Genomic DNA, 19093 nt, shown 5'->3' with positions numbered 1-19093 from the left:
GTTAGTAAATTGACAAAAAGAATACCCCACCGATGCTTTCATTACTGTTTTTTCCCTATTTGTGTTTATGTCAGTTTTTTCACATTTCGACTAATTCTATGAGTTATCTTCCACCGATATGATATAAGATAATTTGATCCATCAAAGCTTTTATAGCATGAATCTCAAAAGTATTTTAAAAAGGAATGGTCCTGCTGAATGACTTGCTTAATACATACGATATCAAAGAGGTCTAGAAAAATAAGGGAGGTCCAATAGTGCGACATGAACTTTGTTTTTTGTGAAGTGGAGCTGTTTATTCCTAGCTACCGTGATGTTTCCATAGTTCCAATTTCCTTTTGTTTGCTCATAATGATGGCTTCAACTATTTCTTTATTTTTTTTTATAGTCATTATGTCTTTGAAATTATTAAAGTTTTTTAAACAAGAAGTAAATGATAGCCTACTGTATTAAATTAAGTAGTGAAACTAGGCGCGCACGGCGCATCCATCTCCATTGTCGCAACAATTTTAAAGAAAAGTTTGTCAATTTTAATTTTTCTTTAAATTTATTTTGACTATGGCACTTAGAATTCTTGTAATTACTTGAATCTCCTAAAACACTCTCTCTCACACACACACACACTATATATATAGAGAGAGAGAGAGAGTAATGACGGATGCTAACAAAGATATTAACAAAGATTGTGATGGAGCGATAAGTACTCATGATTCATCCTTAACCAGAGATTTTGGATCTGAGCCCTGCGTACGGAGTTACTTTTTTAGGGAGCGTATGTGTAATAACTTCTCAACGTGAATTCAGATTTCTTCGGGCCCAAGTGGATATCTAACATTAGATTTACCCCTAATGCGGAATTTTCCTGTGCAAATCTAGCTTTTGTCGGGCCCTGATCATACAGATTAAACAAAAAAAAAAAAAGGAATCCAACATAGGTATAGAGTTTCAGTTTTTGTTTTTGATATATAAAGCTTCATTGTATATTGCTAATCTTGGTTTTTGGATGCTTTGTTCCTTAGTTCTTTGTCCGTACTTGACTTGGATGCTATAGAAGTTTGGACTAGAAAATAAAGGATGCTATGAAGCTTTACTTTCATCACAAATGGGAATGAAGTTAAAGACGTGGAGAAGTTTAGTACAAAAGACAAAATAGAAAAGTTAGTGACACTTTAGGATTTCACCTTTTTTACATTCTTTAGTCCAACCTCTGATAGTACTGGAGTATCTTTTTTTTTTTGCTTCCAATCGATGAATTTTGACCTAGAAGAAACACTTACGTACTTAAATCACAACTTTAGAAAATAACAAAAACTTTCCAGAAGTAAAATTAATTGCTTTAAATTTTTTTGATAGGGAGTGTTTCCGCTTTAGTAAATCTTATCCGGTGTGAATTATTTTGAATACTGATAAAATGAAGACTAAAGAAATAAATGTTTAACAAAAAGATAGATACAAAACAAAATGGCCAAGAACAAAAAAACCACTTTTAGGTAAAAAGAGTGAACTTTCAGACTAAGTCATGGCCAAAAAAAAAAAAAGCTTAGCTGAATTTGTCTTAATTACAACTGTAAGAATTTTCAGACATTATTTGTATATTCAATCTCTTCTTCTTGGGAATTTCAAACTTTGCTTACTATAATAATTAACCAAATCTTTTAAAAAGCGTAGCAATTAGAGTGAGTGGGTAAGTTTGTGTCATTGTGTGTCCTCTTATGCATTGTAATTTTGTATGTTCCATAAGTGTTCCAAAATTTAGAAATTTCACATTGGGCTTTTGTGACTTTTACTCAAATGCCATGAAATCATCACATGGAATACAGAAGGAAAGGATTTTGTTACGACACATAAGACGAATATGTACAGTTCCTTATACATTAAACAAACCAATTTGACACTGGTTCACAGTACATCACAAGCACACACACGTATCTAAAAATAAATAACATACCCATAATTGTACTATTTTAATTAATTTTGGACAAACACATTGACTTGTCCTCACGTTGCATTACATAAAACCCAAAAAAATAAAAATCACCACAAGCCCAAAATGAACATAGGTTCAAATTTTATGAAAATAACTATGCATTGAACACCAAATAGTAACACTTAACTAACCTATATGTAGAAAGGGCAGAGCTACAATACTAGCTGCGGATTTTGACATATTTAGTAGTTTAGGCTTACATTCCATATTTGTACTAGAAAATTCATTAAATATGCATAAATATTTAATTACGAACCCAGTAACTAAAACGAGCAACGGGTTCGATGGCAAGTTCAAAACGCATAAGCTTCAAATCTTGAAATCTTGCTTCCGCCTCTGTCGGTAGATGTAGGACTTAAATTCACTCATGATCACTTCTACTTCCTACTATAATTTCTTGATCTTGGAATATAAACAATGGATTCAGAAACTGTACAAGTGCTTTTGCAAGAAGCATACATGCTAATGAATCCAAATCTATCACTTAAACTTCTTATTGATGGTACCTTTGAAGAACTTTTCCAAATGTCATCATCATGATATTGTTGATCATCCTTGGAACACTCCACAAATGCAGCAAAAAATGGATCCTTTCTAAAGCTTTTAGTAGCACTTTTTCTTGGAGAAAACTCATCAAGAAAACTAGTAGTTTTCTTGGATGAATTTGGTATATTTCCAGCTGGTGGTGGCAATGGGAGAAGTTGACCTAAAGAAGTGCTATTTTTCCTGGAAAATTTTTGCTTTGGAATTCCAGGAATTTGTTCCCAAGAAAATGGTACCCCTTTAGAGAAATGAAGAGGAGTTGTAGGGCTAAAAGGGGAATTATTATCAAGATCATGGAAAGAGAGAGATGATCCAAAGGAAGAGTTGGAAGAGTGAGATGGAGAAGAAGAGAGAGATGATTGGCTCCGGCGAGTCACTGTTGTCGGTTGCCGGAAAACTGGGGTTGATAATGTGGTGTCACTTTGATCATCACCATCATTTGGTGGAGTCGTAGTAGTAAGAGTAGAAGCCATTGATTCTTGATGAAGGGAGAAATGGAAAAGGAAGAGGTTTTGTTTCTCTTATGTTGTCCCTTCAATAGCTTTATCTTTACTCTCTCCTTATATGTGTATATATATATTAAGAACCTTTTATGTTGTGTTTACTATCTATATATTTTCTTTTTAAAATAATGGCGGTGTCAAGCACACTTGTGGTGAGTCTCGGTTATTTTATCGAATATCAGCTACCTTACATCTGTATATATATTGTGTGTTAATTTTGTCTATCAAAATTTTGATATACTAAGAAATTTATTGAGCCTTTTTTTGCTCTGCTGGAGTTTTTGTCTTTAATATATTTAATTACTTTGGTATAAATGTTGAATGATTTAATCTTTAATACTGTAGTATTTTTAATTTTGATTTTCGGGTAAAGATCAATTTTCACTCTCAATAGATTTTGGTGAATGAGAAATTTAAGAGATAGTACTAGGTATTAGTCGTAATTAACAAAAGGACCCCATTGCATTATGACAATTGACAAGAATGGAGAGTAGGTAGAAACAGAGGACCAAATGGGAAATAAATAAGCACCTCTTTTCTTTATAAGAAGAAAAAAAAAAAGAGAGAAAAGGTTTCAATATTGCGTACTTGAGTTGATAGCAATAAGAATTTTAAACGTTTAGGTTACTTAATATTTTGTATATATCTTTTTTCAAGAAGAAAATGCAATATGCTGGGATTATAATGTTGTCTCTAAAGTAAATTTTGTACTTATTTATTATTGTAAAAGTAAAGATGAGTTTTGTCCCACCATTTTATCCAGCAGATGTTTATCATAGTTTGTACTTGTAAAGGATTTTTTTTTTTTTTTTTTTGTGTGTGTGTGTTTGTCCCAACTCCCGAGTCAATGATAAACAAGCTAAGCACCTACAAGTTCCAATACTCTTTGTGGTAATCTCACTTCCAACGAAGCAGTTAAGTAGAAGTCCAGTCGAATATTAGTCATGAACAGTGGCGGAGCCAGAATTTATGCTAAGGGGGTTCAAAAATATAAAGATGCCATAAATGAATAAGCTAAGGGGGTTCAACATCTACTATATATACATCAAAAATAATTTTCACCTTATATATACAGTGCAATTTTTCGCCGAAAGGGGTTCGGATACCCCCTGGGCTCTTACTAGGTCCGCCACTGGTCATGAACTATTTTTTTTCTCATATTGGTTGCTATTGTTAATTGAGAAGAATAATTTTGGGAGAGAACATGAGAAATGAAGTATCATGAAGGCATAAAGAATTATTGGATTCCGTCTACCGTGGCCTATTTTTCACCTACCAACTTAGTCAGGAATATCATAGTTGTCTGTCTCAATTATTGGGAGGCTTAAATAAACATTGAAATTTCGTGAAGCATGGGTCTCGAGCTACTTTGGTTACTCATAATTAATTTAACTCATTTGATAACCTTCTCTTCATATTCCTTTTTTTTTTTTTTTCCTTTCTGAAAATGAAATATTGTATATACAAGATTATTTAAGTATGGACTTTCCGGAGGATACTGGTCCTCGGGAGTCATTCAATTTACAAAATGGATATATATCTTGATACAAAGGAGGGACCGGGATAACCAAACAAGAGATTCCCCTGATAGTCTATGCTACCAGATTTTGGCTAGATGATCTGTCACTTAGTTGATTCCTCCGTAAGTGAAATTATATAATTGTATCAAATTTTATCACTTATATTTTGCTACTAGTACTTTAGTAATTTGTACTTGAGGAAGACGGAATTTATGTCTCTCCATAGAAGTCCTAGTGAACTTTCAAACATTGTGAGGTCGAGGGATAATTAGTACCTTTTCACTAGATATGAAATCGTCTTTGATAGGAAGTGTTTTACCCTTCAAAATGAAAATTTTCTATGCAACTCAAAACTAACTGAACAACAAAACTATATACGGTAAAAACCGGGTCAATGTGTGACAGGTGAATCCGGAGCCGAGGGTATGACCAAATGAGCACGAGCATGTTCGGTCTTTTCTTTACACCGGGGTATCGTACCGGAAGAAATTGACCCGAGACAAGAAAAGCGTGTCCGTTGGTCCGGGTACGCCGAGCCAAGATCAACGCGTCCGTTGTCCGGTTAACTGGTTGCGGTATTGCCACGCGTCAGGAAACCATTCTGACATTTTGTACTGACGACCGTACCGGTGTCAGACCGTATGGTCCTACTTTATCTTTTTTAAGGTTTCTTTATTCATAAGGGCTTTTGTGTTGCATTAAAGGCCCATAAGGCATACCTATAAATAAAGGGCATTCTCCCCTTTTTGTTTTTAGCTTTTTTCAGATCTAAAACATTGTAGTAGTGAAATATATTGAAGCTATTTCTCTCTCTCTCTCTCTCTCTCTCTCTCTCTCTCTCTGTGTTATTGGTCCGTATTTGTGGTGTTCTTCAGCTTTACTTATTCATCCAATATAACACATTACCTAGTATATATATTTGGTATAAATCACCAAACGTAATTCACGTTCTCACAGCAATAACACACATCTATACATATATTGCAACAAAAAAATCCATAGACATTTCATATCAACCAAATATATTAAAATTCATCCACATATCCTATACCTCACTTACAAATTTAATTGTTACCGAAATCCGGGGTAAACAGTTTGGCACCCACTGTGGGGCTAGGATAATAGTGGTTTTTTAATCTTTGCTTCTTCTTTTACCCGTTGATTGAGGAATCTGCTAATTTCCACAAAAAACGGACAAATGGCAAGCAGCGAACAGTCTGGTCATGTCAACAACAACGAAATTGTGGCTAAAAACGATAACAACAGTGGGTTACGAAACCTACCTGCAGATCCAGTCGACCCGAACTCTGTTAATTCGAGAGAAGGCCTCAACCGGCAGAATACCGTGAATAAGGAGAATGCCGCCTTTTCGGCCACCGATCCTTTGAATACTCATAACTCAATTACTTTATCTCGGGCTCAAGGCCGGAAAACACCGGATACTCCGGATGAGATTAACTTACGTTTAATATTTGAAATGTTGCGGGAACAAGGGACCGCCATAGCTGAACAGGTGATTGCAATAGGTTAGCTGCAAGGCAAAAACGACAAGGCAACTCCGGAAAGGTCAAAAGGGGTCACCGAACCAAGGATGGATGAAACACGGATAGTCGAGTGAGTAATGGGTCCGGAGCTGGATCATCCACCGAAGTTCTGAAGATGCTCGAGACCTTGGCAAAGCGGGTAGATTCAACGGAGAAGAGGGTGGAAACGTATAACTCTGGGGTGGATCAGATCCCCGGAGCTCCGCCGATTCTGAAAAGGCCGGATTCAAAGAGGTACATTTAAAGGCCTTTCCCTCCTAGTGCGGCTCCGAAGTTAATCCCGAAGAGGTTCAAGATGCCGGATATACCGAAATACGATGGTACAACGGACCCGCAGGAGCACGTAACTTCGTACACCTGTGCCATAAAAGGCAATGATGTCGAAAAGGATGAAATTGAGTCCGTGTAGTTGAAAAAATTTGGGGAAACATTATCGAAAGGAGGGTTGACCTGGTATGACCATCTGCCCGAGCATTCCATCACTTCCTTCGAAATGCTCGCAGATGCGTTCATCAAAGCCCATGCCGGAGCTAAAAAGGTGCAAGACCGGAAGGCGGACATCTTACGAATAGCCCAAAGGGACTTTGAGTTGTTACGAGAATTTGTGAACCGCTTCTAAAGGGAGCGGATGGAGCTCCCTCCGATTCTAGAAGAATGGGTTGCACAAGCTTTCACCAAAGGGCTTAATCCTCGGAGCTCGACTGCTTCATTCAAACTGAAAGAAAACTTGTTGGAATATGAGGCTGTAACCTAAGCAGATGTTCATAAAAGATATGAATCAAAGATTCGGGTAGAGGATGACCAACTCGAACTTCTCTTGGGACCCATAAATATGAGAAAAAGCTTTGAGAGGTCGAGGAAAAATTACAAGTCGGAGACGCGACCATCGAGGGAAAGGTACCGCCCATACTCTCATTCGAAAAAATCGAGCTTTAAGTCAGAAAAATCGAGGGTCGATCCCAGTCACTTCTGGGGTAGGGGCGATAAACGGGCCGAACTCCCATCAAACAGTCGAGGCCTATCATTTAGAAGTGATGCCGGGAGTTCAGCTAGCAACAAAGACATACCGAGGATATCGAAGTACAACTTCAACATCAACACCTCGGACCTCGTCTCAGCTATCGATCATATTACGGAGGTTAGATGGCCAAGGCCATTGAGGTCAGACCCTAGTCAACGGGACTCGAGCGTGGTGTGTGAATATCATGAGACCTATGGGCACAGAACTAAAGACTGTCGTCAGTTAAGGGAGGAGGTGGCTCGTTTATTGAAGAATGGCCACCTTCGAGAATTCCTGAGTGAACGAGCCAAAAACCACTACAAAGAAAAGGAGAGTCACAAACGTGCTGAGCCGGTGGAAGCTCAAAATGTAATCAATATGATAATTGGGAGAACAGATGCTCCACGAGGGCCGATGAAACGAACAAAGGTTTCCATTGTACAAGAGAAGCGCAACCGGGACTATGTACCCGAGGGTTCTATCTCCTCCAGTAACAAGGATGCAGAAGGCATCATTCAACCGCACAATGATGCATTGGTAATTTCTATCCTTATTTTCAAATCACAAGTTAAACATATTTTGATTAACCCAGGTAGTTCGGCCAACATCATCCGGTGGAGAGTGGTAGAATAACTAAGGCTACTCGACCAGATTGTACCGGTAGCCCGAGTACTCAGTGGGTTCAATATGGCAGGTGAAACCACGAAGGGAGAGATTTCTTTGCCGGTCAACATTGATGGCACTATACAGCAGATGGTATTCTATGTCATCGAGGGAGATATGAAGTATAATGCTCTGCTCGGCAGATCGTGGATTCATAGCATGAGAGCAATACCATCAACACTACACTAGTTGCTGAAGTTCCCTACCCCGGAGGGGATAAAAACTATCCTAGGTGAACATCCCGCTGCAAGGGAGATGTTCGTGGTCGAGGAAACGCCACTTTTTCCAAAAAAGCCGGATCAAAGAGATGATGAATTAATCGGAGGCAAGGGCACCGAATAACAATTAAAGGATACGGGTTCGAAAGCGGAGCAGAAGGAATCGGACCCGGTTAGTGAAGAGGACGATTTCGGCGTACCCAGATCGTTTATATTACCGGATGACTCGGATGCAACCAAATCTACCGTGGAGGAGCTGGAACAAGTCATCTTGTTCGAACATCTACCGGATAGAAAGGTATACCTGGACACGGGGTTAACCTCGGAGCTCAGGAACAAGTTAATTAAATTTCTTCAAGCTAATGTCGATTGTTTTGCGTGATCCCATATAGACATGACAGGTGTGCCACCGGAGGTCACGACTCATAAGCTCAGCCTCAATACGAGATTTCCCCCGGTGAAGCAGAAAATGAGGCCAATGGCAGAGCCAAAACATGCCTTCATAAAAGATGAGGTAACAAAGGTTTTAAAAATTAGCTCTATCCGGGAGGTAAAATACCCGGATTGGATAGCTAATGTAGTGGTGGTGCCAAAGAAAGGTAACAAATTTAGAGTGTGTGTTGACTATAAGGATCTGAACAAAGCATGCCCGAAGGATTCGTTCCCAATGCCTCATATCCATCGAATGATCGATTCAACAGCCGGCATGAGATGTTAAGTTTTCTCGATGCTTACTTTGGGTACAACCAAATCTGGATGCACCCGGAGAATCAAGAAAAACCTCCTTTATTACCCGATACGGGACTTACTGTTAGAATGTCATGCCATTTGGGTTAAAAAGTGCCGGAGCAACTTACCAACGCCTAGTTAATGAAATGTTCGAAGAACGGATAGGGAAAACAATGGAGGTTCATATTGATGACATGCTAGTCAAGTCCCTCGAAACAGAGGACCATTTAAAACATTTGCATGATACCTTTGATGTACTTCGCAAATACAACATGAAGCTTAATCCAAAGAAATGCGCCTTCGGTGTCCGATCAGGCAAATTTTTGAGCTTCATGGTGTCAAACTGGGGAATTGAAATTAACCCGGACAAGATCAAAGCCATCGAGGATATTGAGGTGGTGAACAACGTCAAGGCCGTGCAGAGGCTCACCGGAAGGATATCAGCACTGAGCCATTTCATTTCGAGGTCTTCGGATAAAATTCACCGTTTCTTCTCACTATTGAGAAAGAAGAATGACTTCATCTGGACATCGGAATGTCAAAAGTCTTTGCAGGACTTAAAAAGATACTTATCGAGTCCGCCTCTGCTACACACACCGAAGGCAGACGAACAGTTTTTTCTATACCTTGCCGTGTCCGAGGTAGCGGTAAGCGGTGTTTTGGTCCGAGAAGAAGCAGGTACGCAATTCCCAATATATTATGTGAGTAGGACTTTAGGGGATGCGGAGACTCGTTATCCTCACCTCGAAAAGTTGGCATTGGCATTGATAAGTGCATCAAGAAAGCTGAAACCTTACTTTCAATGCTATTCGATATGTGTAGTAACTACTTACCCGCTAAAAAATGTCATGCATAAATCGGAGTTATCAGGTAGACTGAACAAATGGGCCGTAGAGATTAGCGCATATGATATCGAATATAACCCTAGAACAGCCATTAAGTCTCAAATTTTAGCCGATTTTGTGGCAGACTTTATCCCCGCCATGATCCCCGAGGTCGAAAAAGAACTTTTGCTAACCTCAGGAAAGGTTTCGGGTATTTGGTCTTTACACACAGACGGGGCTTCGAACCTAAAAGGTTCCGGGTTGGGCATTGTTCTTAAGACCCCTGCCGGTGATGCCATTAGACAGTCGATTAGAACTATTGAATTGACTAATAATGAAGTAGAGTGTGAGGCTATAATTGCAGGTTTAGAATTGGCTCGGAGTCTGGGAGCCGAAATAGTCGAAGAAAAATGCGACTCTCTCTTGGTCGTTAACCAGTTAAATGGCGTCTTCGAGGTCAAGGTTGAGTGTATTGGAAAAAACTCAGGTGATATTATACCGGTTTAAAGAATGGACCATGCAATATGTACCCAGGGAGCAGAATAACGAAGCCGATGCATTGGCCAATTTGGGCTCTTCAATCGAGGCAGAGGAAATCAACCCCGGTACCATAGTGCAATTGATGAATTTGGCAGTAGAAAACGGGCAGGCCAAGATAAACACAATGGGTCTAACTTGGGATTGGCGCAACAGATACATTCGACTACTTGCAAGATGGGAAGCTCCTGAGTGACTCGAAAGAATCACGATCGCTCCGGACCAAAGCAGCTCGGTTCTGCTTAATAGACGGTCAATTGTATCGACGGTCTTTCTTCGGACCCCTGGCCAAGTGTTTGGGTCCCGGAGAAACAGATTATGTGATGAGAGAAATCCATGAGAGTACCTGCGGTAATCACTCCGGTGCGGAGGCCTTGGTTCGAAAGATTATCAGAGCCAGTTATTACTGGAACCGAATAGAGGATGATGCAAGGAATGTTGTCCGGAAATGCGACAGGTGTCAAAGGCATGCCTCAATGATTCATCAACCCGGGAAGTTGCTGCACACGGTGATATCACCTTCGCCGTTCATGAAGTGGGGAATGGACATCGTCGGTTCTTTGCTATGGGCACCAGGTAAGGCTCGTTTCATTCTGTTTATGACTGACTACTTCTCAAAATGGGTTGAAGTGCAGGCCTTCGAAAAGATTAGAGAAAAGGAGGTTATTGACTTCATATGGGACCATATTATCTGTCGTTTCGGCATCCCAACCGAAATAACTTGTGATAACGGCCCTCAGTTCGTTGGCAACGAGGTTAATAATTTTCTCGAAGGGTTAAAAATCAAGAAGATAGTATCGACTCCGTATCACCCAAGTGCAAACGGACAAGCGGAATCCACGAACAAAATAATAATTCAAAACCTAAGGAAAAGACTTGAAACATTAAAACATAAATGGAGGGAAGTGCTGCCGGAGGTATTATGGGCTTAGAAAACTACGTCAAAATCGAGCACAGGAGAAACACCTTTCTCAATTGTCTACGGGGCCGAAGCTCTGATTTCCATAGAAGTTGGCGAACCGAGCCTCCGGTTTAAATACGTCACTAGCGGGTCAAACGAGGAGGTTATGGCCGTAAAACTCGACCTGGCGGACGAACTACGTGAAAATGCGTTGGTCCGTTTAGCAGCTCAAAAACAAAGAATGGAGAGGCACTACAACTGGAGAGCCAATCTTCGACATTTCCTAGTAGGGGACTTGGTACTTCGGAAACTTACTTTGAACACGAAGGATCACAATGACGGGAAGTTAGGTCCAAACTGGGAAGGGCCATACAAGATAACCGGAGTGACGGGCAAAGGATCGTACCAACTGGAATCCATAGACGGACAACGGTTGTGCAATAACTGGAATGTGGCTCATTTGAAGAGATACTATTGCTAAGATACGGATGCCTGCCCTAGTGATCATCTTTTATTAACCTATCCTTTTTTGCAGAAGTAGTACCGAATGAAGTTAGGTCGGAAAACACGTGTTGCACTCTTTTCCTTAGTATGGTTTTGTCCCGAAGTGGGTTTTCCGACAAGGTTTTTAATGAGGCAACAAGTACAACGTGTTACTTTATGAAAACAAGACAAAGTACCCGGAAAATGAGGGTCTGCCCCTCGAGTGGGGCCTTAATAGTGCTTACCCGATCATGCAGCTCCAATAAACACTAGGGGCAATCATACCCACATCGAGGCCTATCCCGGAAAGGTGGAATGAGCGGATGAAGAAGCACTGTTAAGTGCTACCCCGGAAAGGTCCTCGAAATTTTATGTTTCTTATTTTTTTGTAAACCCGGACCTTCTATGTTAGGTTTCGATGTATGGACCAAACGATAAAAAATGAATCGTGTCCACTTAGTATTTGCTACGGCAAAAAATAGAAGAGAACAGATGAAATCCTTATATTATGTATGTGCAAACACTTGCAATATAAATAAGCGTTATGAAAAAATACGTCTCGGACATGTCTTTTTATTAAATGCCCTATACCAGGGACTATCATCGAAATTCGACAAAGGCAACAAGGTCACGTTGAACCGAGCCAAAATCTTTTAACACCCTCGAATGGGGACTGCCGTCTCAAAATTTGACAAAAGGCAAGGATTCAGGTATCCGAATCTAATCTATTATAAGTAAACGGTCGGAAAAGGTTCAAACAATTTAAAAACCTCGACCCAAAATGCCCAACGTGATTCAAAGACGTCTGAATTCACGAAGCATAAATAAGTCCCGCGGGCAAATCACTCGATAAAATCCTCGGTAAAAAACGTACCGAACGAAGAAAAGGCCAAAACTTAAATGAGTTAAGATAGGCGCAATTCGGATAAAAGAGGTGGCTCTGAGCCTTTGATTATTCCTTACGGGATAAACGATTAAGGCAAATGTCATAACGTGCATTCGGATAAAAGAATGAAGAAAACAACAGCTAAAAGGGGAATACGCATTTCATATATAAAAGTAAGTCTTTACATTTGAACTTTTCACACAAGTCAAAAACAAAAACAAAATAAAGGCTCGTAGAGGCCCTGATCTACCCGGTATGGTTGGAACCCGAGTTTTCGGAAACCGTTTGCTCGGAATCTTTAGATTCAGTATCAAGAGCTTTCTTAGCCCTCTCCTCGATTTCTTTGGCTTCGAGTATCCGGGCCTGGAGGTCTTCTAACCCCTTTTCAACCTGTTCGAGGGTAACCCTCCGGGATTTCCACCGCTTATACTCTATCAAAATCGTAGAACGAGCCTCGACAGTCTCCGTGTCTTTAAGGGAATCTTCTAGGTCGGGCTCAGATTTTTTCAATTTAAAAAACTATTTGAATTTGATTAGCCGACTCAAGCTCATCCTGAAGCACATCATTGGCCTCTGCAGCCTCCTCGTGCTTGCTCTTGAGCTCGTCACTAATCCGGGCTCGAGTCTCGACTTTCTATTCGATCACCCTTAACTTCTCCTTATCATTATCACTCTCGGATTCGAGCTGCTGATGCCTTTCTGCCATCCTCACGGCATCGGCCTTGACCGAGTCAAGTTCACTTCGAAGTTGGGAAATAGTAGCCTCGAGTTCACCGAGCCTCGAAATAAAATGGGCATTATCTTGGTTAAGATCGGTATTATCCGCTTCAAGGAGCCGGTTCTTTTCAACCATATCGGCCAACTCGGCCTTCAAACGAAGGTTTTCGACCTTTTCCATTTCGAGCTCGGATTGAAGATTGGGTAGAGCCGTGGCCCGGCTCAACTGATCTTCTTTCTCTTGCATGAGGAGTTTGAACTTCTCCGTTTATCGTCCCTTTAAGTCGTCAACCTCGTGTTGGGCACGGACAAAGCCCTCATTAACGAGCATAACACTCTGCAGAAGAAGAAGCAAATTAAGTTAGGAAATCGAATAAACGAGAGTTGAAAATCGCACATTAATATTATGGAAAGATGAGCGTAAAGCTTACCCGATTGCTTGCATGCATGCCTTCGTTAATAAGGCACTACCAAGGAACCCCGACCATTTTTCTCTTATCCGAATAAAAAATAAGAGGCCTTAGATAACTTGCTACTCCGACAGGCCAGAATAAAAAGCTGCAATCCTTGAGGACAGTGATCACGGCCTACCTCGTCCTTCTCGGTTCTACGCTGGTTGACTGACTAGCCGCCCTCGTAGCTCGAGAAATAGGAAGATATCCGAACCCAGCTGCTTCCCCGGTTGTAGGATGGATATCCGAGAACATGTCGTCCAGGTTACCGGACCTCGATGCAGGAGTAGGAGAAGCCGAAACGGCTCCAGCAGCCTCGGTAGAAATGGGTGCCTCGAATGTAATAGCTTGGTCACCACCGGTGTTGACACCCAATTTTGTCCCGCCTCTCCTCCGAAATACCTATTTACGCTTTTAATATTTTGATAAAAAATTAAAAAATATATATTTATATTTTACTATAATTATTAGCCTCTTATTAATACCCACTTTTTATTATTCTATTACAGTTACTATTATTATTATTATCACTATTATTATTATATTTATTATTATTATTATTATTATTATAATTTACAATTTTTATCATTTCGGCATTTTACCAGCTTACGCCCACGCATCGCATTTATTTCGCACAGTTAAACGACAACGTTTATTTATTTTTAAAATACTATTGCACGGCTATTACAACGCCATTCTTTATCTGAGCACTAATAATTGCATATTTTATATTAAGTAATATTTTAACACAAGTTATTTAAATAGGTCTTTTATTTAAATGTAGTAGCCCAATCAACTCATATTATTTTCGGACCAATTCACAAAATCAGTCACATTTTAATTTACCAGCCCACTTTAATTCAGCCCAACCCATTTTAATGCCCAATCCACATTCAAACCACCAGCCCATTATTTTAACCCAATATTCAGCCCACTACCCGAATTTACCCGACCCGACCCGGATTTTCATTTAACAAAGGAAACTCTTTTAGGGTTTCCCTCATTTCCCACTTCGTCCGCCGCCCCTGCTCCTTCTCCCTCCTTTCGCCCTCTCTCCTCTCCACGCCACTGCCACCCCACTTCGCCTTGTCCCCCCACGCCACTGCCACCCCCACGTTGCCACTGCCACCCACGCTCGTCTGTCCCCCCGCTCCTCTCTCTCTCTTTCTTCAACACAAAACATAAAAAACCCTATAAATAGTTGTGGAGTGGAATGGAAAAGGGGGATTTTTCGATTGAGAAACCCCTAAGAAACACCTTAATACTTCTTGATAGTCATTTCGAAACACAAGTCTTTGATTGTTCCAATTCTTCTTTCAAAACATCGATTTTCAATTTTTTCTCGATATCGGCACAAAATATCGAATCTGGTTCTGTTCTTGCTTCGAGTATTCGTTCAAATTTGAGCACACACGATTTCGAATTTCGAAGTGTTTCGAGGTATATCGGAGGCTCGAATCCCATTTCGCTGCACTCGAAGAAGGTAAATTCCCTCCCTTAAATTATTTTAGTATTTGTTGAAATGTTTGAAAAATGTTTGTGTGATCTGTTTTGCTTAGTTATATTTCAGATTTTGTTTGTAGTTATTCTAGTTGGGTTAGACATTCTTAGTTATGTTGAGTTCAGTTTTGGACTGTTGCAGCTTTACATGTAAGTTTGGATTAACCAGGTGCTTTAAGTTCATCGTTGTTTGCCTGTAGGTCCTGGGATAAATCATGTGTTAGCGTTGATTTGGATAAGCCTGTTTATGTGTTTCTGTATTAGTCTGCTTGTTGGTTAAGCACGTCTATGTATGATAATTCAGTTTAGTTGGTTTAAGTATGTGAACAATTCTCCTTCAGTCAATTAATTGCAGTCTGGTAGTTCGATAAGTGTTTATGTATTCATACGTTGTTTGTTGCCTCGGTTGGTTAATTTTAGTTTAGCTTGGTGGCATCATGTATATCCCTGTTTAGTTAGTCTAGTCTCGGGTCAGAAGTTGAAATATTGGGATGTTTCCTGTGATTTGTTGTATTAAAGACATGTGGCAAAGGAATCTTTTAATCACAGTTACGCAATGGAGTGTATAAAATATGAGTTTTGAAATAGGTTCTGTCTGTTTTAGATGGCTATTCAGTTCAGTTTATTGGGCATAGGTTAGGTGTTATTAGCTTTAAATTATATTAAGTATATGTTTAGTCCTGTCCATACTTCAACTGTGTAGCCTTCACTCTGTTTGTCGGTGTCATGTTGTGATAGCTAAATTCTTTAGCTTATGTATGGATGCAGCATCCTATGCCTCACAATCTCTAGCTTCCATTGAATAAAACCAATTGAATAAAGTTTTCTCCTATCTTTGATGCCAGATTTGCTTTGTTAAAAGTAAAAGAAGTTAATGTCATGTTCATTCCTGTTAAAGAAAGCTAACAATGGTCTGAATGATTAAAATCTTATGTGACTAATATCTCTCAGCTTTAAAAATGCATACAGATTCTGCTTGGCGTTTTATTTATTCTTTTCCTTAGATAGCTGTTGGTATGTTGATAAAAGGCGGATCACCAGTTTAGTTTAAAATAAAAAATGAACAGATCATATGTGTGCTTGTATGCTTCCCCCTTTTGCATCAGTTTGATATACCTTTCTTTGAACTGGTTTGGATATCAGCAATCAGCCATGTGACTAGTTTATTGTTACTATTGCCAATTTGTTGCCCTTGTTAGTAGTTTGTTATAGTGATTGGCTAAGCTATTAGGGTAGTGCCACTAATTTGTTTTAGCTAGTTAGCACATTTGTCTCCTTATGGTAATCTGTTTCAGTATTGATTAATTTAGCCTTTGTGTTTTCTAAATGTATGGATTGGAGTTGAGTTGTTGAAACTAGTCTTACCTTACAAAGTTCCATATTGCTTCATGAATTATGTGAAAGTTGTCTTCGGGGTTCTGGTGAATATCAAAGCATGTCCCTTCGCTTTCCAGGCAGATCATGTTCGTAGATTTTAAAACAGTAGTAAATAATTCAAAATCCAGAATCTCCTTAAATTCGTTGTTTTTGATAAGTTCACTGTTAGAGTTTGTTATTTGGTTGGCTGAATCTAAAAGGAAGAGTTAGTCCAACAGAGATAGCATTTCAAGACAATGTGTGCCCTTAAGAAGTCTAAAATTTGTTGTATGTTGAACCCTGTAGCCAAAGTGGGAGTCATATAGATTTGAAATATCTATGTGAGCAATTTAGTTCTGTGTGGGTATCTGGTCAGTCTATTTAACAGATCGAAGGTATATCGTTTGTCAGGTTTAACTACTAGTCATATTTAGCATATGAGCAGTTTATCGAATAGTGTGAAAGAGATCTGTTAAGAGTACTGTTATATTCTCGAGTTTAATATGGTATCCTTAATGCCTCTATCATAGTCTACAAAGTTGGTTCTGACAAGTTTTGGTGTTAGTTTAGTTCAGTTGATTTCATTTCTTATCTTGCTAAGCATCTTAATATAGTTGAATCCCCTGTGGCTGATTATCTTCTTATTTGCATTATAATAAATCTCCACTCATGTTTAGTTAGTATACAAATAACCAGTCTACATTTCAGTAACTGGCAACCATGTGTAGTCTGGATTGACCATACTTATTTGATGCGAATGTTTGGTCCGCTAATCAACCACTGCCTAGCTATATGCAGTCCATAGTGTTAATTAAAGTCATTGAGCTGCTCATAGATTGCTATACTCAGTGTATATGCTATGGAATATTGGTTTGCTGTTTTCCTGCCCACAAAACTATCTCGTGGGAGGTTCAAGAGTGTAGGATCAGATCTATATGAAGCGTCGTGATGATTTTGGGTTTATTTGAATTCATATATATCAGTGTATCTAGTATGTCCTTATGACTCTGTGCGCATGAAATATGCTTAGATCTACATAGTGTATATATATATGATCCATGGAGTTTGTTTTGAATTTGTATATTTTTATATGTTTAAGCCTTATTGATCGTGTACTAATCTTTTTCTCTCATATATTTTATGCATGAACCTCACCCACGAGTCCGAGGGACTCGTTCTTCTTCCACATTCGGGGTTGGGCTAAAAGCCTAACGAAATCTTTTCCGCGTCCAGCCAGTCCGCAGCAAAACAAAAGAAATGGAAATTCTGGGCTAAGCCCAATCACTTGAACAGTTCCAGCAGTTGGGCTTTAAAATGGCCGGATCCATTTCATCTTTTCTTTCTCTCTTCCTTATTTTATTGTTGTGTATTTTTATTTGCTTTGAATGGCTAACCTTATCCTATTTTATTAACTCAGATGAATCCTAATGAATTTGTAGATTTAGTTTTAGTAATGGGTAATTAGTTTAAAGAAGACTAAAATTAATTCCATAAGTTTTATTCTCTTCTTTTCATGTTAAAACATCTGATATTTATTTTATTTGGAATAATTGATTTGCAAAATGGCATGACTATATATTTTAACTAAAGGGAATCATATTTTATTCTTACTATCCTAAATATTTCAAAACGTCATTAATATGCAAGTATAAACTCAAGTATATTTTATAAATAACTCTTCATGTTTGAATCAATCACGCCTATTCTTAGCCGAGCATAATTAAATAAATCAGTAAAAAAGAAAAAGAAATTCATCATCTTTGCATTATATTTTTTAAAACAAGTCTAGACTTCCTACACTATTATATTGATATAATGTTATTTTATTTCAAGTTAAATTGGCTAGGTTTTCTCTTAAAAGCTTCTGTTTATATACAAATCATTATATTTTGCAAGTCTCATTTTTACAATAAAAATTATTATTTTAAGCTCAACAACATTTATAAGTTTTATTTTTAAGTGGACTACTATGTATTTCTTCAAGTCAGTTTAAATAACATCATTATGCTTTCCTTTAAAATCTCAATAACATTTACAACCTATTTTTCTTAAGATTTAAGCATTATATTTAATCTGAATTAATTAACCTAAGTTTGGTCGGATAACCGTAGTTAACGGATTCTAAAGGATGCCTAACCCCTTCCCTTTAGGATAATATAGAGCCCTTACCTAGAATCACACTGGTTAAACAGACTATTAATTGAGGTTTAGTTTTAACTTTGCCTTAGTTAACCTCTAGGTGTCCTAATTCACCGTTAAATTAATTAGGTGGCGACTCCTTAAAACAAATAAATAGGAATCACCAATACTTCATACTCCTAAATCAACCCGGTTAAAATAGGGTGTGACAACCGGGTAGTGGGCTGGCAACTGCTGTAACCTCGTTGTCCAGAGCTGGAACTGATTCAGGCCTTTGATTAGTCTCGGTATCCAAAGATGGGCCAGAGATTCTGGGCCTCTTCACCAAGGGTGCTACTTCGAGCGAAGCATCACCTGAAATATCGATAAGTTCAATGGACCTCAGTGGAATCGGAAAAGGAACATCTTCTTCCCCACCTGTATACGGGGTCGGGATGGAAGTTCCTTCCTCGGCTGTAAGTGAGGGCGGAATGGCAGTTTCTTCCTCTGGAACAGAGGCGATGAAGGGGCCCTCGTCAACCCTTCGAATAAGAATATCGTACTCTGATTCATCCCTCAGGGTCCGAACATCGCTCCTCGGCCTCTTCCTTT

At 39.1% G+C, this 19093-nt stretch overlaps 1 protein-coding gene across 1 annotated transcript; it reads right to left on the bottom strand.

The window, feature by feature from the left end:
• Positions 1-1945: 1945 nt before the first annotated feature.
• On the bottom strand, positions 1946-3100 carry LOC132616044 (uncharacterized). Its single transcript, XM_060330675.1, has one exon. It carries the CDS (start codon positions 3001-3003, stop codon positions 2365-2367), a length of 639 nt encoding a protein of 212 aa, XP_060186658.1. The 5' UTR covers positions 3004-3100; the 3' UTR covers positions 1946-2364.
• Between the last annotated feature and the right edge of the window lie 15993 nt (positions 3101-19093).

The sequence above is a fragment of the Lycium barbarum genome, chromosome 1, assembly GCF_019175385.1.
Source record: "Lycium barbarum isolate Lr01 chromosome 1, ASM1917538v2, whole genome shotgun sequence".
Classification (NCBI taxonomy): Eukaryota; Viridiplantae; Streptophyta; class Magnoliopsida; order Solanales; family Solanaceae; genus Lycium; species Lycium barbarum.
This window is presented reverse-complemented; position numbering and strand designations above follow the sequence as displayed.

Coding starts and splice junctions, on each gene's coding strand:
- LOC132616044 (XM_060330675.1), bottom strand. CDS start 3,003: ATGGCTTCTACTCTTACTACTACGACTCCACCAAATGATGGTGATGAT.